The sequence below is a fragment of the Vulpes lagopus genome, chromosome 10, assembly GCF_018345385.1.
Source record: "Vulpes lagopus strain Blue_001 chromosome 10, ASM1834538v1, whole genome shotgun sequence".
Classification (NCBI taxonomy): Eukaryota; Metazoa; Chordata; class Mammalia; order Carnivora; family Canidae; genus Vulpes; species Vulpes lagopus.
In genome coordinates, this window is record NC_054833.1 from 3384377 (window position 1) to 3409702 (window position 25326).

Genomic DNA, 25326 nt, shown 5'->3' on the forward strand with positions numbered 1-25326 from the left:
AGAGATTCAAAGTTGTTTTTACTTAGAGTTTGGTATTGCATTTAGAAATAGAATGTTACTCTGAATTCTGCTGTTTGGGGATGATAACCTATTTCTTTCTCTAAGGAAGATTTTAGAATATTTTCTTTCGGAGTTCTCAAATTTTATGAAGATGCCTGGGTCATACATCACGCTTATTATTCTTATTATTATTCCTCTTGCTCTGAAGACTATTTTTTTTCCTCTCATCAAGGACATTTTGTTCTGTTATTTCTTTACTCCTTTCCCTCTATTGTCTGTTCTTTTTTTTCTAGAATACCTCTTAGCTATATGATAGAAATTCTGGCTTCTCCCTCATACTTTTTAACATTTTCCCATATTTTCTACCACTTTGTTATTCTGTGTGTGTGTGTGTGTGTGTGTGTGTGTGTGTGTGTGTGTCTGCACTAGGGCAGAGCTGTGTATCCTCAGACTCTGTAGCTTTCCTTTTTTTCAGAGGTGGACATATTGCAATCTCTTGAAAGAAAAGTTCTCTGGCTGTTTTCTTTTAGGGCATCGCCCCAAGGATGGTGTGTTGGCCTGTTCTGTCTCTCCATTCACGGGTGGAGGACTTGGAGCTTCTTCAGTGTTGTCTCTGCCTCCATCTCTAGGGAATGGGTTCTCTCTCCATCCCTAGGGAATGGGTTCTCTCTCTCTCTCTCTCTTTTTAAAATATTTAATTTATTTATTCATGAGAAACAGAGAGAGAGAGAGAGAGGCAGAGACACAGGCAGAGGGAGAAGCAGGCTCCATGCAGGGAGTCTGACATGGACTCGATCCCTGGTCTCCAGAATCACACCCTGGACTGAAGACGGTGCTAAACCACTGAGCCACCCAGGCTGCCCAAGGGTTTCCTCTCTCCATTAGTTTCATGCCACCTTCTTTCTGTCTTCTAGGAATTCGTTGGAATTTCAAGTCTGTACTAGTGCTCATTCTTATTATTCTTGTGTATTGGTTTATTTTCTTCTATCTGTTCAAATGTCCTGCCTGCCTTCTCCCTCTTTTTTTTTATTTTTTATTTTTTACTGAGAACGTTAGAAAAGGGAAAGAGATCTGTGTCCAGTCTGCCATCTTGGACTAGAAATTTTCTTTTTATTCTTAGCTTGCCAAAGTTCTGGTAATGAAGCTGATTTCCCCAAGAAAGATTAATGTGAATATATTTGCTGTGTGTACTGTGTCTCTGGACAGTCCTTGGAATAAGAGTGACCCTTGTCTCTAGAATCTGTGTCTTTAGAGACATCAGCTGCTTCCAAGGATGGAACTATTCCTCTGTAATGACTCCCTGGGTATTTGGTCTGTCACTACAGCATCCTGCTTCTCTCAGGCTTTGTTGATAACGCAGGTGTGTTAAGAGGTAGCTGTGATAGAGAATCACAAGACAAGTTCGTTATCTCCCATACCACCATCTGTCAGAGGTTTCTCTGGAATCTTCTTATGAAAATTCTGGCATCCTCAGAAAGAGTAAGACCTAAGTTTTCCATAATAATCACAACCAGCACCTTTCCGGGAAGCTTGGGTGTATAGAAACCTGAAGGAAAGTAATTGGTGGAGGAACTGAGAAGGGCATGAGTGAGACTGCCTCAGAAGAGTGGTGAGCCTAACTCTATGCTTCTAGGTTTCCAGTGTGCCAGCCCTGACTGATATCACACTGCTTCTGTTTCCTGCTGTGAAACGAAATACCAGAGAGACTTGGCAAGAGGAAGTAAGTCCTCTGCACGCATAGGGGTCAGGGCTCCTGAGGGATGGGTTCAGAATGGGAAAAACAAAACACAATTATGGATTGTCAGCATTTCCTTCAAGGTAAAAGCAAATAGGCTCTCATATTTGAACCCTTCCTAACTAAGATTTAAACTAAGCTCCAGAGTGCTGCAGCCCTGGCTGCAAAAAATGATCTTTGAAAAAAATTCTGAAGTAGAATTGCCTATTTTTTGCATGTCTGAATGTTGAGTTCAAGAAACTCAACTCTGGGGGCAGCCCCAGTAGCCCAGTGGTTTAGTGCCACCTTTGGCCTAGAGCATGATCCTGGAGACCCGGGATTGAGTCCCATATCAGACTCCCTGCATGGTTGGAGCCTGCTTCTCCCTCTGCCTGTGTCTCTGCCTCTCTCTCTCTCTCTCTCTGAATCTCTCATGAATAAATAAATAAAATCTTAAAAAAAAAAAAAAAAAAAACAAAAACCTCAGCTCTGGGGCACCTGGGTAGCTCAGTGATTGAGCATCTGCCTTTGGATCAGGTCATGATCCCAGAGTCTTGGGTTGGAGTCCCACATCAGGCTCCCTGCATGGAGCCTGCTTTCCCTGTGTCTCTTCCTCTCTCTTTCTGTGTCTCTCATGAATAAACAAATAAAATCTCTAAAAAAAACTAAAAAACTCAATCAACTCCACTGCTCCCACCACAACACTGGTAAAATAAATTGAAAATAAATTGCTAACTTTCCCCCCAAGTGGTATATTATTAACCAAGGAAACACAGAACAGCATTTTAAGCCAGTTACTCGGGCAGTGTGAGACCTAGCTATGATTGCAGTCCACTTACTTGTCCTTTCAGTTGATACTTTGATTCAGGCCAGAGCTATGATTGGTTTGCTCTGGCCAAAGCAGCCTGGGAAAATTGCTACAATATGATTTGCACCCCTGCTGACCGCAGAGTGTGGTGCTCTGCACATCAAAAGGTGCTCCTTTATTTTAGGGTCCCCCCTCCCTTGCACATTAAGGCCTCCCTGCAGGTCTGGCTGACAGGGTGAGAAAAGTGTTGTTGATAGAATTGTGTGAAGACAGGCCGTCCCTCCCCGCTCGCATGCACCCCCCTCTCTCCCTTTCAAGATCATGGCTGGGGCAGATCTCCTCTCCTTTTCCTTGTCTTCCTAAGGCAGTCACTCCCTCCCATCTCTGTAGTATTGCTCCTTGTGGTTACTGCATTCCATTGGTTCTGGCCCTCCTTGCGACACCAGAAGGTCAGTAGCAGCCTCAGGCCATGGCACCAGGCTAACACCATTCACCTTGCTTCATCCCGACATGTAGGCATTGGGGTCATCTCAAGTCTTGAGGAGGAGGAGAGCACGATGCGTAAAATACTTTGAGAGAGAGGTAGACCACATTCACGTAACTTTTATCACACTCTATTGTTTTATTTTATTTTTTTTTTTTACACTCTATTGTTTTAATCATCCTAGTTGATTACTAGTTGTCATTAATCTCATACAGTGCCTAAATTAGAAATTAAACTTTATCAGACATATGTGTGCATAGGAACAAACAGTACACGTAGAATTTGGTACTATTTGTGGTTTCGGGCATCTGTGGGGTGGGGTCTTGGAATGTATCCCCCACAAATAAGGGGGGGTTTGATATTCCTGCTGTGCTGTTAACCAGTCTTGTGGCTTTGAACACCAGCTCTATGGTCAGGACTTCCACATTCTCTCTCCTCTGAGTTCTGGACGGATTTATCCCATGGCCTGCTCAGCAGCTCCACTTGCATTGGATGTCTTGCATTATTTTGGGTCATGGCCTTGCCTTTCTTCCAGTTGCTTTGTCATCCATACCTACACTCTATCCAAGCAGCTAATGCTGTAGGTTCCACCTTCAGGATAAATCAGGACCTTCATTGCTACCATCTTGCTGTAGTACACCGTCCTTCACCTGGATCACACTGTCCTTCACCTGGATCACGGCAGGCGCGTTTCTGCGTCTGCCCTTGACCCCTGCACTGTCTTCCATATGGCAGCTGAGGGAGCCAGTCCTCCAGCGCGTCCCATCTCCGAGAACAAGCCAGGGACCCCTTACACTGATCTACAAACTACAGTTGCTTCCCGCTGCCTCCCCAACTGTATGTTGGTGCTTTCCCTTGTCTCACCTGGCTGGCTTCCTTGCTGTCCTGGAACACAGGGCATGTTTCCTCCTCAAAGTGTTTGCATTCATATCCTCTTCATTCAGGCACCCACTCAATTCATCTCTCATCGCCTTTTTTTTTTTTTTCTCATCGCCTTTAAGTTCATTAATTCTTTAGCGCTGTCAAGTCTGCTAGGTCACCCATCCACTGAGCCTTTTTTTTTTTTTTTTTAAGTAATCTCTACACCTAATGTGGGACTGGAACTCACAGCCCTGAGATGCAGAGTCGCTTGCTCTACCGACTGAACCAGCCAGGTGCCCCCCCCCCCCATCCACTGAGCTTTTGAATTTTGGGGAGGCTTTTTTGTTTTTAAGATTTTATTTATTTGAGAAAGGGACAGAGAGCAGAGCAGGGGGCAAGCAGAGGCAGAGGAAGAAGCAGACCCCTCGCTGAGCAGGGAGCCCCCATGCGGGGCTCCTTCCCAGGGTACTGAGACCATGACCTGATCTGAAGGCAGACACTTTACCAACTGAGCCACCCAGCCAGCAGGGCCACTTTAACCTAATGTCTCCTCTTGGGAAACCAAACTTGCCATGAAAAATTGAGCCCAAACCTGCGGTTGCCAATTCTCAAGAGAAAGTTTTTTTCTTCACACAGAACACTGGGGCCAGATATTTTTGCTTTCCTATTCACCCTTTCGCCCACAAGGATCTCTCCCAAAGGTTCCTGGCTCCATGAGGTTCTTTGTTTCCAAGTCCTGGACTTGAATGTGACCAGGGCTCTGACCTGTGCCCTCTTAACATCATTAAACTGAACTCCAGGTTTTAGAAACCTGCAATCTCTGGCAGCCACTGTGTTGGGATTGGTTTTTCACTCTGCTTTCCAGCTACCTGTTCCTTTTAGTGCTTATTCTCTGAGTGTGATTATGGATTTGAAAGGGTGTTTTGTACTGTATCGTATTTTCCCAGCAACCTCAATAGTTTACTGGGTTGCCATCTTGCTAGACACAGAGATCCAGACTCTTCCCACAGATATGTTATGCCATATTTTCTGTTCACGGTGCACATCTCTCATGTAATATTGTGTCACAGACTGTGGTAATACGTGAATATTATATATCCATGGGATATTCAATTAACTTAGTCATACTCAATATGGGACATTTGGGATTCCAATTTATTATTTATTATTATTATTGTCTTGTGTTTTAGTTATGACAAAACTAATTTTATTTAAAAGATTACTTTTCATTATATCTTTCCTACTTTTATGCTATTAAAATATCAATTTTTTAGATTAAGTAGTAGAAAACTAGGATTTTGGTTTATCTTTTTAAATATCTATCCATTAGAGAGAGAGAGAGTGCCCCAGGGGAGAGGGACAGAAGCAAAGGGAACCCCAAGCTGACTCCCCACTGAGCATGGACCCTGATCCCATGACCCAGAGATCATGACCTGAGCCAGAATCAAGAGTTGGGCACTTAACCAACTGAGCCACTGGCCGTCTCTTTAAATATCTTTGCTGAACTATATCCCTTCATCTAATCCCCTGATTTGTAAGTTCATTTTCAGTTTGGCATTTTATTTATTTCTTCCTAATATTAGTGACAATTTTTGCTGACTAAGAAATGTTTTACAGCTTTGTCATCACATTGACAGGTGAAAAGGTGGGTGACAGGTATATAGAAAACTAAACAAGCAACCAAGACATTTATTAACTGCCAAAGTACAAACATTTTTAAAAGAAAGATGTATGATTATATGCAGCTCATTCAAGAAGAATATTACATAGTTATAATAAATTAAACACATGCAAAATAAAAGTCATTTTTAATTTTTTTTATTTTTATTTTTTATTATTTTTAAAAGATTTTATTTATTCATGATAGACACAAAGAGAGAGGCAGAGACATAGGCAGAGGGAGAAGCAAGCTCCTCTCAGGGAGCCTGATGTGGGACTCAATCCCCAGGCCCGGGATCATGCCCTGAGCTGAAGGCAGATGCTCAACCACTGAGCCACCCAGGGTCCCAATAAAAGTTATTTTTAAAGTCTGCTTTGCATGTATGGGTTTTTAGAAAGTAAGCTAACATAAATCACCTTATTAAAAATCCACTGCAGTAAGAAATTATCAAGTATCCACTGTAAAAACATCAAGATAAATTGAGCTTTTATAGTATTTGAATATAATGAATTTTTATGAATATCTTGAGAGGCACCTGGGTGGCTCAATCAATTAAGCATCTGACTCTTGGTTTTGGCTCAGGTCATGATCTCAGGGTCATTGAGATTGAGTCGTGTGTGGGGCTGTGCTCAATTGGGAGTTGGTTTAAGGATTCTCTCTCCCTCTCTCTCTCTGTCCCTCCCCCTGCTCTTGTATTCTTCTCTCTCTCTCTCTCTCTAAATAAATAAATAAATAAACAAACAAACAAACAAATAAATCTTAAAAAAAAAGATACCTTGAGAGGATCATGCTGGATCTTTTATATTAACTGATAGGATTTTAAAGAGGTTCCTGGGTGGTGCAGTTGGATAAGCATCTGACTCTTAGTTTTGGGTCAGGTCATAATCTCAAGGTCATCAGATAGAGGCCCATTTGGGGATCCATGCTCAGTGCAGAGTCTGCTTGAGATTCTCTCTCCCACTGTCTGTTCCTCCTGCTTGTGTGTGCATGTGCCCATGCTCTCTCTCGAATAAATAAATCCTAAAAAAGAAATATATATATATGTCTTCAGTGTTCATACCAATTTTTGTAAAACCTTGTATACGAACAGTGTTTCACAAAGAATATAATACAACATGAGACACGAGGTAATTAACATCCACAAGAACAAATAATGTCATCTGTGGAGAAGTCTGGGAAACCATTCACTTTGACCATGCTTTCCTTGTACTTTCCATCCTCCTCAAAAACACTGCTGTGCTTAAAAGGAGTTTGTCATATGTTCTGTAGAAACTTGTATCTTTTTATCCTGTTCTTTCTTTGTGTGAAGAGGGACCTCCTCTCTGCTACACTGAATGGAAATGGAGTGATGACACATTGTGATGTAGTCAGGAGGGATAACATAGGGAAGGGAAAGTGCATGTGCACCTGTGTAAAGACGCAGACAAGATAGTTTGAAATGGAAAATTCAGGAAGTAATGATAAAAACTGTATTTTAAAAGGCAAGGCAAGTACCAGAAAGAAGAGCTGCAAGTGTTGAAGGTGGCTGGTTGCTCCTTCAGAGTAGACCCTGGAGATGGGGAGGGAGGCTCCTTTGTCAGGCTCTTTGCCTTTAAAACTGATTAATTTAGGGGATTCCTGGTGGCTCAGCAGTTTAGCGCCTGCCTTTGGCCCAGGGCGTAATCCTGGAGTTCCAGGATCCAGTCCTGCATCAGGCTCCCTGCATGGAGCCTGCTTCTCCCTCTGCCTGTGTCTCTGCCTCTTTGTCTGTGTGTCTCTTGAATAAATAATTAAAATCTTTATCTAATAAATAAGTAAAATTGATTAATTTAAAAAAGCATAAGAGGTAATATCACGTTACCTAGTATAAAAGTGACTTCTTTCAGGATCAACAGTGAACTCCAGCGCAGCAAAATGGGTACCTGTGGGCAAACCTTACGGAAAAACAGGACAGTGAGGAGATAAGTATCAGGCTGGATTCTGGCTGTCACATAGAGGATTTTATTTTTTTCCATACACTCAGCTCCAGCTGAGATGAAAGCTGTCAGCTGGCTTTGAACAATGTTTCAGAGAACTACAGTAATTCTATCTCTTTGAAATTGGGATTGCTTAATTTAAAAAGTTGAAAATTAAGGTATGGAAATGACCCTCTCCCCTCCCCCGACTGGCTTTCTGAGTCCTTTCTCTCATTTTGCTTCTCCCTTTCACTTGAAAGATAATGAGTCCTTGTGTTCTGTCTGTAAGCTGGTCATGCTTGCATTAAATGCTTTCATACATCAGTGGGGATTCAGCACGGTGACTGGGTCAAGCTATTACTTCTGTGAGTGAAGAAGAATCAGTGTTGGCTCTTTCTCTGAATGATGTTGTATGTGTAGATCTTCTTCTGGGGAGGGACATATACTAGCTGTCCAGGGCAGCCTTAGCTGCCCTCATAGCCAGGGCTACCTGATAAAATACAGTAGAAATATGTCCTAAATACTGCATGATAAAACAATCATGATTTATCCCAAGTCCACATTTAATTGGGAATCCTGTATGCTTATCTGTGAAGTGTGGTTGCCCTATTCATCGTCTGTCCCTCTTGTGTCACATACATTTCCTGACTGTAACCTCATGCAAGCTCTTTATTTGCTCTTGTGATTTACCGAGGCTCTTGTTGCCAAGTGGATCTAAGCCTTCAGTGACCCAGCATAATAGCAAGAGTATTAAATATATTTATTTATAAAATATTAAAGATGTTCACATGACTCCAAGGATACAAAAGGCTATTTGCTTAAAAAAAAAAAAAGTCTCTGTCCCTGCCCTCTCCCTAGTCATAATAAATATTAATGGTTTCTTGTATATTCTTCCAGAGGGAATTCATCTCCAAGCAAATTGATATTTATATTTTCCCCTACCCCACTCCCTTTTCACAGGATTAGTAAATACCATAATCACTGTTTTGCATTTTCTTTCTTTACGGAACAATAGGTCTTGCTATCTGCCAGCATGCTAAGAGTTTTCTCTCTCTTCACAAATGCAGAATTTTTCATGTTTGGGGGGACTGTGATTTATTTAACCAATTCTCTGCTCACAGAAGTTTGGTTGCTTGCAGTCTGCATGTTCATTCCAGTATTGTACCCAGGAGCAACAGAGTGTGCATAGGATTTCATAAGTGCCCAGGTGTGTCTGTGGAATACATTCTCAGAAGTGGGATTGCAGGAAGTGCCTAGTGCCTGCCCCCTGCCCTCCATAGACACTGTTCCTATTCACACTCCCATCAGTGAGCATTGAGTAGCCATATCCTCACCAAGAGAAGAAAGTAGGAAGGTTTTTTCCATCTGTGACCATCTCGTAGGTGAAAAAATGACATTCCTTAATTTGTATTCCTCTTTTTTATTCCTGACTTTGAACATCTTCTTTTGAAGTATTTAAAATGCACTTATTTTTTCTGTGTCCTGTCCATTGATGGACAACTCTTTGTATTGGATGATTGTTGATTTGAGGGCATTCTTGTTTATTAGGGAAATTATTCTTCGTCTGTGATGTGAGTTGCAAATATTTTTCCCACTTTGTTGACGCTGACTTCATATGTGGTGATGTTTCTATGAAAATTTTTATTTCTACCTTTTATTAATGGGTACAATTTATTCATATTTTTTGTGTGACTTCTGAGTTCATATCATGCCTAGGCTTTCCTCATGCAATTACATAGTTATATGTTTACATGTAGTCCCTCATAGTTTCTTTTCTTTAAAAAAAAAAAAAACAGCTTTATTGAGCTAAAGTTCATATAATACAGTTCACCAATTTACACTGTACAGTTCAGTGACTTTTTGTGTATTCACAATGGTGTACAGCCATTACCATATATATTCTAGAACTTTTTCATTACCTCAAAGGAAATCTTGTGCATGTTATTATTCAGTTGTCATTTTATTCCTGTCTCCCAATCCTAGCAACCACTAATTTACTTTTCTGTACATATGGATTTGTCTATTCTGCAAATTCCGTATAAATGGAATGATAGGGGCACCTGGGTGGCTCAGTAAGTTGAGTGGCTGCCTTCTGCTCAGGTCATGATCTCCCAGGGTCCTGGGATCGAGCCATACGTCAAGCTCCCTGGTCCTTTTAAATCCCTCTTCCTCTGCTCTTGCTCTCTCTCTCTCTCTCTCTCTCTCTCTGCTCACTCTCTCAAATAAATAAATAAATAAATAAATAAATAAATAAATAAATGGAATTATATAATTCGTGGTTGTATCTGACTTCTTTCACTTAGGATGTTTTATTTTTTTTTAGCATAATGTTATCAAGATTCATCCATCTTGTAGTATAGATCCATACTTCATTTCTTTTTATTGATGAATAATATTCCACATATGGATATATTACATCATGTTATCTATTTTTCAATTGGTGGACACTGGGGTGGTTTCTACTTTTTGATGATTGTGAATAATGATTCTGTGGATACTCATATACAAATTTTTATGTGGACATATGTTTTTATTTCTCTTGGCTACATCCATAGGAGTAGAAATGCTGGATCGTATGGTAAGTATATTTAGTCGTTCTGAGGAACTGACAAACAGTTTTCCAGAGTATCAGCATCATTTGACATTTCCACCAGCAACGTATGAGAGTTTTACTCACTCCATATCTTTGGCAACATTTTTTATTGTTTGCCTTTTAAAAAAATTTTTATTATTTTTTTAAGATTATTATTTATTCATGAGAGACACAGAGAGAGGGAGAGGAAGAAGCAGGCTCATTGCTGGGAGCCCAATGTGGGACTCAGTCCCAGGACCCCAGGATCAGGACCTAAGCCAAAGGCATATAGATGCTCAACCACTGAGCCATCCAGGTGTCCTTATTGTTTGCCTTTTTTTATGTTAGCTGTGCTAATGGGTGTGAAGTAGTATCTTCTTGTCCTTTTGATTTGCATTTCCCAGCTAATGATGTTAAGCATGGTCTCATGTGCTTATTGGCCATTTATCTGTTTTCTTTGGATAACTGTTTGTTCAGATCCTTGCCTATTTGAAATATTACTTGTCTTATTGAGTTATAATAGCTATGTGTACTAGATACAAGTTCCTTTTTTTTTTTTTGTAAGATTTTATTTATTTATTCATAGAGATGCAGAGAGAGAGAGAGAGAGAGAGGCAGAGACACAGGCAGAGGGAGAAGCAAGCTCCATGCAGAGAGCCTGATGTGGGACTCGATCCCGGGACTCCAGGATCATGCCCTGGGCTGCAGGCGGCGCTAAACTGCTGCACCACCGGGGCTGCCCTAGATACAAGTTCCTTATTAGATATGTGATTTACAAAAATTTTATCCATTCTGTGGGTTGTCTTTTTCACATTCTTGATGGTGTCTTTTCAATCACGGAAGATTTTAAATTTTGCTGTTTATTTTATCTGTTTTTTCTTTTATTGTTTTTGTTTTGGTGTCATATTTAAGAGACCATTGCTTAATCCAAGGTCATAAAGATTTACACCTGTTTCCTTCTAGTATGTTTATAGTTTTAGCACTTATATTTCATTTTTTATCTATTTTTTTAATTTTTGCATATGGTATGAGGTAGAGGTCATATTTTATTCTTTTGCATGTTGATACCTGGTTGTTGCAGTACCATTTGTTGGAAAGACTGTTCTTTCCACTGAACCATTGTAGTACCTTTGTCAAAAACCAATCCTGTGGCTTATTATTGTGCTTTTATGGTTTTGTTTTGTTTTATTTTTGAAGATTTGATATATTTATTTGGAAGAGAGGGAGAGTGAGAGAGTAATAGAGGGAGAGGAAGAAGTAGGCTCCCTGAGGAGCAGGGAGCAGGGGACAGGGAGCCAGAGATGGGGCTCAATCCCAGAACCTGGGATCATGACCCAAGCCAAAAGCAGATGCCTGACTGAGCCACCCAGGTGCCCACATTTTGTTTTTTAGGGTAGAAATTTATCTTAGTGTAAGGTGTGAGGTAGGAATACAACATATTATTTTTTTTCAAATGGCTTGCCATTTTTTTAGTATCATTTACTTAATCATCAGTTTTCCCTCCACTGATTTGAGATGCCATTTTTATTTTTTTAATTAAAAAAATTTTTGAGGTGCCATTTTTAATAATTTCTTTTAGTCTTGTAAATATTTGGACCTACTTATTGAATATTCAGTGATCTACTTTTGCACTTATACCATCTGTTTTAATGACTGTCACTTTATAACATGTTTCACTGTCTGGTAGGAATAATTTTGCCTTATTTCTCTTCTGTTTCAAAAAATTCTTGCCTCCCCTTCATGTTTATTCGTCCGTGTAAACTTTGTGATCAGTTTTATCTAGTTTTCTATTCCTCCAATTAAAATTTCTACTAGCATCATTTTTATTGGGAACATGGAAGTGTATAGGTTGACTTAGGAAAAATTGACGTTTCTGATGTTGAGCCTCTCTATCCAAGAACATTTATTCATGTTTTTCTCCATTTATTTCTTGTGTTTCTCACAACTTCCCATTTTTAAGTCTTAAAATGAACATATCTTGGTGAATTTATTCATAGCTCTTCTTTTTTTCATTATTTTTTGTTTGTTGTTGTTGCTATACTTTTCTGTTATATCATTTATGTTCTTTTCTTGTTCCTATATTCTCCCATTATTTCTTCTAACAAGTTGTTGTGAATGGTAAAAATCCTAAGAAATATGAGACATACCTTAATCTTCTATTTTTAATTTAAACATTTGGTCCTTGAGGTTTAAAAATAGACAGGTGTCTTCTTTCTACTATACAGTCACCTGTTTACAGTGGGGGAATACAAAGTTATCTGTCATGCATACCAGCAGTCTTGAAATCCTCTATCACTTAAGTGGTTTTCCTAAATTCTTCATATTTTTATTTAAAATGTGTGCTTATAGTAAACATTAGCTTTTTTATTTTTATTTTTTATTTTTTTTTATTTATTTTTTATTTTTTAGATTTTTATTTATTTATTCATGAGAGACAGAGAGAGGGAGGGGCAGAGACACAGGCAGAGGGAGAAGCAGTCTCCATGCAGGGAGCCTGATGTGGGACTCAATACCTGGTCTCCAGGATCATGCCCTGGGCTGAAGGCGGTGCTAAACCGCTGAGCCACTGGGACTGCCCACATTAGCTTTTTTAAAAACTAAAATCATTAATGTTAATAGGTGAGAAATTTGTAAACTAGAAGTCAAATTATATCAACTTATGTTTTAAGATTGATCTTTCTCCTCAAGAAGTTTATAATTTAGTTGGAGAGAAAATATACATATACCTGAAAAAATTAATTGCCCCCATAAGGAAGTATATGCTAGCTTGCATTTAAGTGGTTTCAGAATTCTTGGCCTTATCAGCCACTTAAAAAATTACTGAATTCTCATAAAGTTTTGGTCTTATATAGTATTTGAAATCTTCTGATGAAGTTAATTCATGTATTGGGACCCAGAAAATGGAGGCTGGTGTCCTGAACCAGCCCACATCACAGATTTAACTCTGAGTTATGGGAAACACCTGTCAAGGAATACTAACATATGCAAATGGAAATCCTGTAAGTCAGCTTTGGCTAACTTAAATTACCCTAGAAAATAGGGCCTGCTAGCCTTGGACCAAGATGCCGGACCTCCCACACAACCTTCCAAGCTCTCATGCCCTTTTATTCGTTGCTGCTTCTAATGCTCAATAAAACTGGGTCTTGGGGCACTTGGGTGGTTCAGTGGTTGAGCATCTGCCTTTGGCTCAGGTGATTCCAGGGTCCCAGAGTTCTACATCAGGCTCCCCATGGGGAGCCTGCTTTCTCCCTCTACCCATGTCTCTGCCTGTCTCTCTGTGTCTCTTGTGAATAAATAAAATCTTTAAAAAAAAATTTTTTTTTAACTGGTTCTTGCCTAAAATTTCTCAGGAAGAATGCTCCATTGCTTGTGAGGAACTGTACTTCTCCAATCTATACATTGTTTTGTTTTGTTTTGTTTGAATAAAGGACCGCAAACTTGTGACTGTATTTATTATTTTTGTCATTTGACGTTCCATAAAGTAGCTGTGACTTACTATGTCTCTGCTGTGAGCTTATCTGAACCTAAGCATTTTATAGCCCATAAGCTGAACAATAACAACAAAAAATGCTCTATGTTACCTATTAAGTAAAATGGCATCTAGGTCCTTATAATAGAAAGTTCAAGATAGGCAGTGGCTTAAATGAGATGAAAGTTTATTTCCTCCTCAGAAAAACACAAAGGTTGGCAGCCTAGGGCTGCTCCAGTAACTCCATGTCAAGGCTCATGGTTGCAGATCGCTGCTGGGGTACCAGCCCTCATGCCCTTTCGAGGCAGCAGCAAGATGGAAAGAGGAGGGGAAGGCAAAAGGAGGTTTCCCTATGAGTCCTATCCAACAGTTGCTTTTATATGTGATCCAACAAAATGGAATCACATGACCTCACTAAGCTACAGACAGAGTAGATGGGGTTGGAAATGTAGTCTTCTAGCTGGGTACCCTGGTGCTTCAAATAACCTGAGTCTTATTACTAAGGAGTAAGGGCGGAATGTTCACTGCATAGACAAGGAGCAGTCTTGGCCATGGTCACCCTCACCTTATCCTCGAGCCTCTCTCTGCATCCTTGAAAGAGGATCATCATGATCCCTTTCTTGTCCAGGTCTTAGCACAAGGAGTGCTCCATTATTGCTTGATGAGTACATTTTTGTACTTTGCCCACACCTGGGCTCACCCCATTCCTACATCTCATTCATTCTCTTATCCTAGTCCTAAGCCCTGCTTACCTCATCTCTGAATGATCACTATAATCAAAAGAGAAAGAATGCTGTTGGAGCAAGGGCTCCAGGATGGTCTAGGGATCATGAACAATAATATACTCAGAGGAGGAGGGAGGTTTAAGAACAGAATCAGGCCAGAAATGTCAGGAATCAGAAATTTCTACTCTAGGACTCTTGGCTGGCCCAGTCAGTAGAGCATGCAGTTTTTTTTTGTTTTTTTTGGGTTTTTTTGAGCATGCAGTTCTTGATCTTGGGGTTGTAAGTTTAAGGTCCATGTTGGGTGAAGAGATTACTTAAAGATAAAACCTTAAAAATAAAAGAAAGAAAAATATCTATCGTACATACCAGTTGGTAACTTTTTCCTTTTTTTAAAGATTTTATTTATTGATTTGAGAGAGAGAGAGAGAGAGAGAGAGAGCATGAACGGGGAGGAGAGGGAGAAACAAAGTCCCCATGAACAGGGAGCCTGACATGGGGCTCGATCCCAGGAACCTGCATCCTGACCTGAGCCAAAGGCAGACACTTAACTGACTGAACCACCCAGGCACTGGTAACTTTTTAAATAGCTGGCATGTTAGAATGACCATGTTGAAATACCCTAAGCCTTCTTTAAAAAGGAAAATTATAATTGTATCTTATTAATGCAAAGTAAGATGTGCTCAGTTTAGGAAAAGAGAAAGAAAATACAGGTAAGGAAGAGGAAAAAAATGAAAAGGAAGAGAAAAGTTATTCTCATTAGTCTTCACCTTGAAAGGGGCATTTCTTTCAGATCTTTACGTGTGTAAAGTTGATCCATGAAGAGTTTATGTAATGGTGTATGGGTTTGTACTATTTATAACGTTTTGAACTTGTTAAGCCTTACTTTAAAAGTCCTATTTTATCATGCAGACACAACTTTACATTTGATGGAAACATTTTTTTGAAGGTAGACAGGCTTTCTATGTGAATTCTTTAGTATTTTTCTTTCCCTTTACTGAAGACATGAAACAACCGCAAGGTGGGCAGAAGGCAAGCAGCAGGAAAGAGCATGACCCTTATCAAGAGAAATGACAATTCAGAGACTGAACAAGTAAGAGAGATCTTGTTAAGGAACCCAGAATAGAACGTGCTTATGTCCCAGAGCCATAGAAATGGACAGGGGCTGCTGCAGGGAGAGCTTGAGATCTGACTCTGAAGCTTGGTTTCCTTTCATGGAGAGGAAATGGGAATAGTAAGAACTATTTCAGAGAGATTTGTTATGATGATCAAGTAGGAAAATATGTCAAAACATAACTTAAGGGCAGTCCCGGTGGCCCAGCAGTTTAGTGCCGCCTTTGGCCTGGGGTGTGATCCTGGGATCGAAGGTGTGAGACCTGGGATCGAGTCCTGCGTCAGGTTCCCTGCATGAGGCCGGCTCTGTCTGTGTCTCTGCCTCTCTCTCTCTCTCTCTCTCTCTCTCTCTGTGTCTCTCATGAATAAATAAATAAAATCTTTTAAAAAACAGAAAACATAACTTACAAAGTACTACCCATGTACTTAAAAATACAAAACTTATAAACTATTAGAGCTAAAAAGACTTTTGGTAACATCTGGTCCATATGCATATTAATGTTGGATAAATGGAGGGCCACTGTTTACTCGTATTAATGTACTGAATAAAGAACCTTAACTATGGAACTGACACTAGGAAACCCCTTGTTAACTGAGCACTGTAAGTTTGCACTGGGAAATGACAATGCGTTGCTGACAGTACATTGCACAAGGGTATCTGACAGAGTGCTGAGGGGTTGGAAATGTAATGGTGTATGGGTTTGTACTGTTTGCCAGTCTGTTTGCCAAGCTGTGTACTTTTGGAGTGCTTTTTGCCCAGCGAGTTGTCTTTTCTTAATTTGGCCAAATGTAACCAGTGGTATGGTAGAGGGCTGATCTCTTTCCATGGGATGATGGACTGACTGTCCCTCGCTAACAGCAGCATTGCTATTCTGGGGCAGCATTCCGGTCAGCTGACTGAATGCTAGTACTGGATACCCAGCTGCTCTCTCTGGCCTTTTGGGTACTGTGGTCAATTACTGCAGATGAGAGATGGTCAGTCTTCCCTTCTATCCACTTGTTATCTCAAACCACACTTTCAGTGCTAGAGTGAAGGAAGTTATTGGTGGCAAATTATGTGCACCAGTAGGTTTTCTTTTCGAGGTTTAGGAAGGAAGCTTATGGGGGCTCTTACTGAATGTTGACATTCCCCACTTTACCTTAGAAGTTAGTGTTCTGATGGCCTCTGTTACTGTGCACAGAGAAGTATTATAGCAACCTCCTGACTTTACCTTGGTCATCTTCACTCCTTTCTGGTCTCTTAGTCTATGTCAACTCAGTAACACTAGATCCTTTTAGTCCTTCTTCTGCCTCCCCTGAGCCCAGGGCCAGTGATGGTTGCAGGGTGGACAGCAGCCTCATTCTAAGTTGTCCGTGACAGAAGTGTCAGTGAAAGTTGAACAGGAGGCATTCTCAGGATTTGAGTTATTTCAAAGTAAGTATAAGCAGTTGAGGGGGAGGTATAGAATTTTTCCTTAATCTGCTGGGTATTGATTACGTTTAGCTCAAAATAATCTTCATGCCAAAGTGGTATACTTTGAGTGACAAATTCTGCTCCCCTTCTTGCTCTATAAAACTTGCTAACAACTGACCTCTCTACCAGCAAGACAGACACCTAGAGTTTGTAAGGAGAGGTTCGGGAGGTACATTCAAGACAGTAGGCAGAGAGCACGTGATCATAGATGGGGGTTGGAAGATGTTCAGCACAGGATTATGGGCAGGGAAGGGGACATGTGGGAGTACAGACTTATAGGCATTCCATAGGCATTCCATCACTATTAGGGCCTTTCTGGCCTGGTGATTGGGATGTTCCAGTCATTGCAAAACATCTTCATCAATGCCTTCATCAATGCAGAAATAAGAACAATGGGTTTTGAGTAGAGTATCAGTTAAGGGGTCTTGTCTGCTTCTGGCTTTAACTGTTGGAGTCTATGAGCAAGAGGACTAGCTGACACTAGAAGGTCTGGACTTGTTATGTACCTGCTAGAATTGAGGAAATAGAGTAGTATGATTGATTTCATCTTATTTCATGGATTTGGTTTACAAGGGAAGCAGGTGTTGGGGATGAACAATTTCCTCTGTCCTTCAAGATCCTTCCAACTGGACTCAGAGTCAGATTGACAGGAACAGATTAAAAGGAGGAAATCAAATTTAATAGTGTATGTATGGGGAATCCATACAGACATGGAAATTCCAAAGACAGTCAGGCAATGTGAGGCTTATATGATGATGAGCTAAAGAGAGGGCTAGGGGCCTGAGGATACCAACAGGAGAAAGACTACTATTAAGAAGGTGAAAGGAGGTGTTTGGGAAACACAAGTGCCCTATTACATAGAGAAATTTCTTAGGTAAAGAGGGATCTTTGTTAATAACTCTCTTCCTGGGCTACATGTGTGGCTCAGTCCGTTGAGCATTAGACTCCTGATTTCAGCTCATGTCATGATTTCAGGGTTGTGGGATCAAGCCCCACATCAGGCTCCATGCTTGGGGGAGTCTGTTTGAGATTCTCTCCTTCTCCCTCTGCCCTGTCTCCCTGCTCACTCATGCATGTGTGTGCTCTCTTTCTCTCTCAAATAAATAAACAAACAAATAAACAAATAACTCTCTTCCTGGTACTTTTCCTGAATGTGCTGGGTTTGACTTGCTTTTAACTGAAAATGTTCATGCCAAAGTGGCCCATTTTGGGGCTGCCTACCCTTGGCCCCTACAAAAGCATGAAAGCTTTCTCAGGAACTGTACTTTCTGTTTGAACAAACTTAGGGTGGATAGTGTGCCTGGGATATGGCCCCGTGGTGTTAACAAGGACATGCTTCCAAGTGACATGAATAAATGATAGAAATAATTTTATATGTTGCCTCATTTACCTATTCTTTCTCTTCCTTCCTGTTTGCTTTCTGATTTTCCTTTGAGGTTCCTGAGTCCAAATCTGGTTCCTAAGAAACATCAAAGGACGCCTGCACCAGAGGCCTTAGAAGGGTCTCCTTGGCAGCATACTCCCATCCTCTGTGTGACAGAATGACATCCCCCACCAGTGTGCTCTCTTCATTGCTGCTGCTGGTGACTGTTGCAGGTAGGAAACCATTGCCCTGGAGATGCGAGCATCACACATGAGCTTCCCATCTTTGGCTTAAACAACTCAGATCAGAAACAAAACAGATGAACCTAGGGGAAGGGAGAGAAAAAATAAGATGAAATCAGGGAGGGAGACAAACTATAAGAGACTTTTAACAAACTGAGGGTAGCTGGAGGGGAGGAAAGTAGGGGGATGGGGTAACTGGGTGATTGGGTGATGGGCATAAAGGAGGGCATGTGATGAGATGGGCACTGGGTGTTATATGAGACTGATGAATCACTGACCTCTGCCTCTGAAACTAATTTACAACAACAGTAACTCATGATCAACCTGAAATGAAGTGTATTTGCATTCCAACAGAATTATTTTGCATATTTACATTACATTTCCCTACATATTTTGGCATGAAGGCAGACCTCATGTGCAAGTGGTTTTCTGGAAACAGGAATTTAAATAGGTCTTTATTATTATGATGAGTTTTGAAAAGATAAAGTCACATTTTATATATACTAGAAAAACTTAATGTATTTATTTAAAATGAATGATTACTTAGCCGATCTTTTTTGGAAAGCAAATGACCACAGTCTCTTATATCATAAATCTTTATTTTCACATATTTTGCTTGCTTACTATGGACATACCCATGATAGGAAATCACTTGTGAGCAGCAGTGCTCGTGATCTGTTTCCTGGCTAGGCCAGTTAGGGCCCCTTTGAACTTACCAAGGACTGAGGATGGAGATACGGCCAGGAAAACTGATTTTATGTCGTGGATTATCAGAGTGCAGTGAAGCCATAGTGAGGCTTACCTGTGTTAAAACAAAACAGAAATTCAACTGAGTAAATTTAAGGGTCTAGTTAGCTTTACTCAAGGATTCCTGAATTGGGCAGCATTCCATCTAGAAGGTAGAAGGGAGCTCTAAGGAGCTGTACAAAATGTCAGAATTTTATAGGCAGAAGGAGGCAAGGTCATCTTCCTGGGAAGGCAGGGAATCTTATGCAGAAGACCTCAGGAGTAGGATCAGGACACTCCTGACTGATTAGATTGTGCTCCTGGAAGAGGCTGGATCTGCAGTTGCAATATCAGTGGGGCTTCATGTAAGTAATTCTGTTTGGGACCCATTTCTTTTTAACCCTAACAGTGACCTTTGTTAAAATGCAGTTTTCTCTGCATCCAGACATACTGCACCAGAATGCCTAGCAGTTGTGGCTCAAGTGTCTGAAGCAGCTAAATTATAAGCACTGTTGAGTACACAGGAGCCACTTCAGAGAGTTCTATTGCTGAAAAAGCCCTGCCAATCCCCCTACTGTACTAATGTTTGAGTATTCTTTTTTTTTTCCTTTTAAATCCCTACTTTTTCATTCCTTTTGTGATTTTTCTTGTGATTTTTCCATTAATTAAAAATTCCTGGGTGGCCTGGGTGGCTCAGCGGTTTAGCACCGCCTTCAGCCCAGGGCCTGATCCTGGAGACCCGGGATCCCACGTTAGGCTCCCTGCATGGAGCCTGCTTCTCCCTCTGCCTGTGTCTCTGCCTCTCTCTCTGTATGTCTCTCATGAATAAATAAATAAAAATCTTAAAAAAAAAAAGCCTTTAAAAATAAATAAAATAAATAAAAATAAAAAATTCCTGGGGCCTGATCCTGGAGACCCCAGATTGAGTCCCACATCTGCTGCTCCCTGCATAGAGCCTGTTTCTCCCTCTGTCTATATCTCTGCCTCTCTCTCTCTCTCTCTGTGTATCTCATGAATAAATAAATAAAATCTTTAAAAAAAAATTCCTGGGATAAGGCACCTGGGTGGCTCAGTGGTTGAGTATCTGCCTTTGGCTCAGGTTGTGATCCCTGGTTCCCGGGATCCAGTCCCACATTGGGCTCCCTGCAGGGAGCCTACTTCTCCCTCTGCCTGTGTCTCTGCCTCTCTCTGTGTGTCTTTCATGAACAAATAAAATCTTAAAAAAAAAAAATTCCTGGGGCATCTGAGTGGTTCAGTCAGTTAGGCATCTGCCTTCTGCTCAGGTCATGATCTCAGGGTCCTGGGATCAAGCCCTGTGTAGGGCTCCTTGCTCAGTGGGAATTCTGCTTCTCCCTCTCCCTCTGCTTCTCTTCCCTTGTGCTCCCCCGTCTCTCCCTTTTAAAAACATAAATTCTTGGGATCCCTGGGTGGCGCAGCAGTTTGGCGCCTGCCTTTGGCCCAGGGCCGATCCTGGAGACCCGGGATCGAATCCCACGTCAGGCTCCCGGTGCATGGAGCCTGCTTCTTCCTCCGCCTGTGTCTCTGCCTCTCTCTCTCTCTGTGACTATCATAAATAAATTAAAAAAAAAAATTAAATAAAAAAATTTAAATAAAAAAAAATAATAATAAAAACATAAATTCCTCATATAAATTAATTATTTAAATTCTTAATTTCTTTATTAGCAAGTTTATTTGTAGCTTGCCTGTCTTCCCTCTCTGTCCTCTTTACCTTTGACAAAATGTTAACCAATGATTTCATTGATTTGTCAACAATCATGGAGTGCCTACTATTGTTGTGCCCAAGATTGCGAATCCAAGAAACCACCAAGGAGTCAACACCGATGCAAACACACGAGGGTTTATTTACAAGCTCAAGCTTGGGTCCAAGTATACCCGACACAGCGGAGCAGGGACTTGGACCCGCGAGGTGGGTTCCAGCTTTTAATGGCTGGTCTAGGGGACCTCCAGAAGGAGTGGAGGAACTTCTCAAGTTCTGTTTACATTCTGATATGGGGCTTTCAAGGGAGTGGAGCTCTATTCTCATTCTAATATGGGGCTTCCTGGCACTGGCTTGGGCTCTGTTCTCATTCTAATATAGGACTTTCTAGGGCATTAAGCTCTAAGCTGTTTTTTTTTCCTGTAACTGAAGTAAGGTAAATTTCAGCTCTTATTCACAGGGGCCTGGGATGGCTGTACTTGTGCTAATGCTGAACTTTAAGTGGAATGGCCCTAATTTTCTAGGCCTCCACACTATGTTCACAGATTGAGCTGGGACTGTGTAGAAAGTACAAACATGGGTGAGTGTCCTCTGGTCTCTTTGAGAGCTTTGTTGAAGGAGTCTGATAGAGTCTGAAGTAATTATGGCAAGTTGGCTCACAGAAGAATGGGTGAGTTGTTGGAAACCTTCTCAAACTTCTTTGTTTGAGATCTCTGCATATGGTATGTCAGTCCAAATGGACCATTTAGGTGATTTTTTTGCAGAACAAAGGATTGATCTACCCCAGAAATATGTGGAAGTCTCCACCTGAATGAAGGCTTCTGCCATGGAAAGATCTCCTTGGCCACTGAAACAATTTGCTTGCTTCAAGATCACAGCCTTCTTTCTGTACAGTGGTTTCTTCTTCTTTAAGATTTTATTTATTTATTCATGAGAGACACAGAGAGAAAGAGGCAGAGAGACACAGGGCAGAGGGAGAAGCAGGATCCATGCGGGGAGCCCAATGTGGGACTCATCCCCTGGCCCCAAGGCAGACACCCAACCACTGAGCCCCCCAGGTGTCCCTGTACAGTGGTTTCTGACAGTTTTACAAGTTGGCTTTTGAGCTGCTTTGTGACCAACGCCAGAAATGAAATATGGCAGTTTCTATACATCACACTGTCCAAAAGATGACCTAACAGTTTTTCAAGGGAATTTAAGGCACATCCCACCATGTGTGTTTGAAAGAAATTTCTAGCTTGGGTCTTCATTTAAAGTCCACTCAGGGATGTAGTGGTATCTTTACAAATATAGGCAACATTTTTGAGAGCAGAGGGGAAGAGTCCAAGATATATCCATCATCTCTTGGTTTTATTTTTATTTATTTATTTATTTTTATTCTTAAAATTTTTTATTTGTTTATTCATGAGAGACAGAGAGAGAAAGGGGCAGAGACGCAGGCAGAGGGAGAAGCAGGCTCCATGCAGGGAGCCCGACGTGGGACTCAATCCCGGGTCTCCAGGATCACACCCCGGGCTGCAGGCTGCGCTAAACCACTGTGCCACTGGTGCTGCCCCATCTCTTGGTTTTAATTGGAGACACTACTTTTTTATGTACAGCTGGAGGGTTCTCCCCCCAACCCATATCCAAGATTAAGCTTTTTGTTATAAAGTAAAAGGCTAAAAGTATTAGGTAGATTTACATTTGAGAAACTGTCATTTCAGTTGAATTAAAATAGTTGGTTGCAAGCTTATTCATTTGGAAAGGTGCATATCTATTACATCTAATTCTTATTATATTGGGCCAATCAGACTTTCCTATTGAGTAAGTAAGTGTTTGGCATCGAACAATTCTTAAAAATTTATAACGATGATCATGTGTATACAGGTAAAAATTAAGATGACTCCTATGCCGTATTTAACCATTTCTCTTACCTCCAGTTAGAAGTGCCCCCTGTCAGTAGGAGGAAAGTAACAGTAATTTCAAAACATTATCAGTGATGAGCCTTCAGTAGGAAGGAGATCAATACCAACAAAGAAGAAAAGTGACTCTGCCCTTGGATTTCAGGAAATGACTGCAGCAGAAGGTCCTGAAAGTCTCGATTTCTCTCATTTTGTCGTGGACTGCCGTTGTTTTGTGGTCCTGCACCACTGGGTGTCTGCAGGGGAGCTCCACCCTCACACCTGCCCTGTTTGCCCAGTGGAGACACTGGTGGCTATTTGGAATCTGATTAAAGCTAGTTATTCTAGACCTGTCGTGCAGGCAAGTTTTTCTCTCCTTTGATGTTTTCCCCGTTGATTGGCCTATCTTCAGAATAACCTGTGAAATGAAACCTTTGTGACTGAATTTTGGGTGAGGAGCAACATGAAGAGGCAGGTGGAAGGTGGGCAGGGGAAGGAGTGTCAGGATAGTGGGGCAGGGGTGGAAGGATGGGAGGACCAGTGTCGGACCGATGTGGGGAGAGAGGGATTGTAAGATAGCACAGGGCACTGTCTGTGCAAACTGCTGGTGGTTTTGTTCCTCATTGGAGGCTGCGCTGTTTGCAGGTTGCGCCCGGAGCCGATGTAGCGAGGGGAGGACGTTCGACAATGCCATTGTCTCACCCAACCTGGAAACAACCAGAATCATGCGGGTGCCACAGCCCATCCCCGTGGCAGACTGCACGGCCGCATGCTGTGATCTGGCCAGCTGTGACCTGGCCTGGTGGTTTGAAGGCCGCTGCTACCTGTTGAGCTGCCCACGCCCTGAGAACTGCGAGCCCCAGAAGACGGGCTCCATGAGGTCGCACCTCACCTTTGTGCTCAGGCCAGCCCTGAGGCCAACACAACTGCTGGACTACAGGGAGAGGATGCTGCAGGCCAGGGGCTCTCCCTTGGGACTCTGGGGGGACTCTCCGGAGGACATCAGAAAAGACTTGCCCTTCCTAGGCAAGGAGCAGGCCCCCGAGGAGCCGGCCAGGTACTTGGCGGACTACAGGGAGCCCGAACTAGACCTTTTCCAGCCCCACTGGCAGCAGGAGCCTAGAGGGAGAGCCCAGGACCCCCGTGGGGACCTGCACTCCGGAGGCCCGACGGGCAGCACCTCCTCCAATGGACACAGCCGTCCGACAGCCGCAGAGAAGCAGGGGGAGCCCGCGCCCCGTCAGCTGAATGGGTCGGCCTGGATTCCGGCCCTGAAACACACCTCAGAGAGCAGGTCTTTGGTCACAAGTCCACCCTCAGGAGAGGTGCGGGGAAAGGAGACTTTTCCGCTCCAGGAACAGCCCAGCAGCAGCTCTGGAGAAGAGGTGGGCCTGATTGCTGGAGACTGGGGCTGGGGCCAGATGGGAGGGCCTGTGTGGGGCTGGAGGTCTGAGGCCTAGGAGGGCAGCCCTCAGAGCTGCCAGGTGACACCACACCTCGTTCTCTGCTGAGCTGTCAGGACCACACTGTGGGAAAGAACGAACAGCGTTTCTGCCCTAGAGAAACAAGGGCAGCCACCTAGTGATGACTTAGCACTGCTCCCTCGGGTGCCTCTCCCAGTATTTCAGGGGAGCTGGCCCATCTGCACAGTGCACCTTTACAAAGAAAACCCACAGGCTCCTGGTGGAGTCACCTTGTTGGACCCTGGCTCACGGGTGCCAACGTGTCCCAGCGGACGCCCCAGAGACTCAGACCCCAGACAGGCAGATGCAATTAGCAAGAGGGTTTATTGAACGTTTGCGCAAACGGGCTCTCCGCCTCCGAGGTGGCAGAGAGCCCCGATTAGCAATTACTAGCAATTACGGGCATTTTTTAAAGGCAAAAAGACCGCTTAAAGGCAAAGAAACCGGGGGAATAGCATAGCAGCCAGGTTATTGATTTCTCAGAAGGTCAACATGAACCTGTTCAGGGACATTTCAGTCAGGGCGTGGGGGGGAATGGTTTTCTTATCTCGGACAACCAGAATATTTTTTGTTGCTTAAATTCCAGGGAGGTGCAGGGATGGGCTGCCTCTGGATTAGGCCTGGTCCTACTCACAGGGCGGGGTTTCTTCAACCTGTGCTAGGCCCACTTCTGCAAACCAGGGCTTGCAAATCAACCTTCCCCAGAGAGGTAGTATTAATGAATCATTCTGGAACTTCCCAGCCTGCACCTGTGAGGTCATCCATGAATGAGACCATTTAGTTCCCCAAAGGGAGGTGACCTTCCTGGAAATAATCCTTTTTTTGTTGTTTACAGTTGCTTTATCTTGTGCTGAAAAACTTTTCCTTTCCCTAGCCCAGTGGAGGTCCTTTCTATAGGGTGCTGCCCGATTCATGAAAATGGTTCAATTGATTCAAAAAAGGCCAATTAGATCTCAAAAACCGAGTCAGTTGAATTATTGTGGGGTTTTCTTTTAAGACTTTATTTTTATGTAATCTCTACACCCATTATGGGGCTTGAACTCACAATCCTGAGATCAGTAGTCATTGATCCTGAGCAAGCCGGGAGCCAGAATTGTGAATTAACAGATTTGGCAGCAGTCACAGTGGGATGTGAAGTACACTGC

The 25326-nt window shown here is 42.2% G+C and overlaps 1 protein-coding gene across 8 annotated transcripts in view; it reads left to right on the plus strand.

Moving 5' to 3' along the window:
• The window catches only part of KIAA0319 (KIAA0319 ortholog), a 98792-nt gene that overhangs the window by 17156 nt on the left and 56310 nt on the right, over positions 1-25326 (plus strand). For 4 of the 8 annotated variants that reach the window (XM_041772506.1, XM_041772505.1, XM_041772512.1 and 1 more), the window contains exons 2-3: positions 18227-18386; positions 23364-24103. In XM_041772506.1, the coding sequence (XP_041628440.1) occupies positions 18332-18386; positions 23364-24103 (795 nt within the window). In that variant the 5' untranslated portion in view covers positions 18227-18331. Of the gene's footprint in view, positions 1-18226; positions 18387-22884; positions 24104-25326 lie in introns of all 8 variants that reach the window. The other 4 variants (XM_041772504.1, XM_041772508.1, XM_041772510.1 and 1 more) reach the window with 1 other exon arrangement.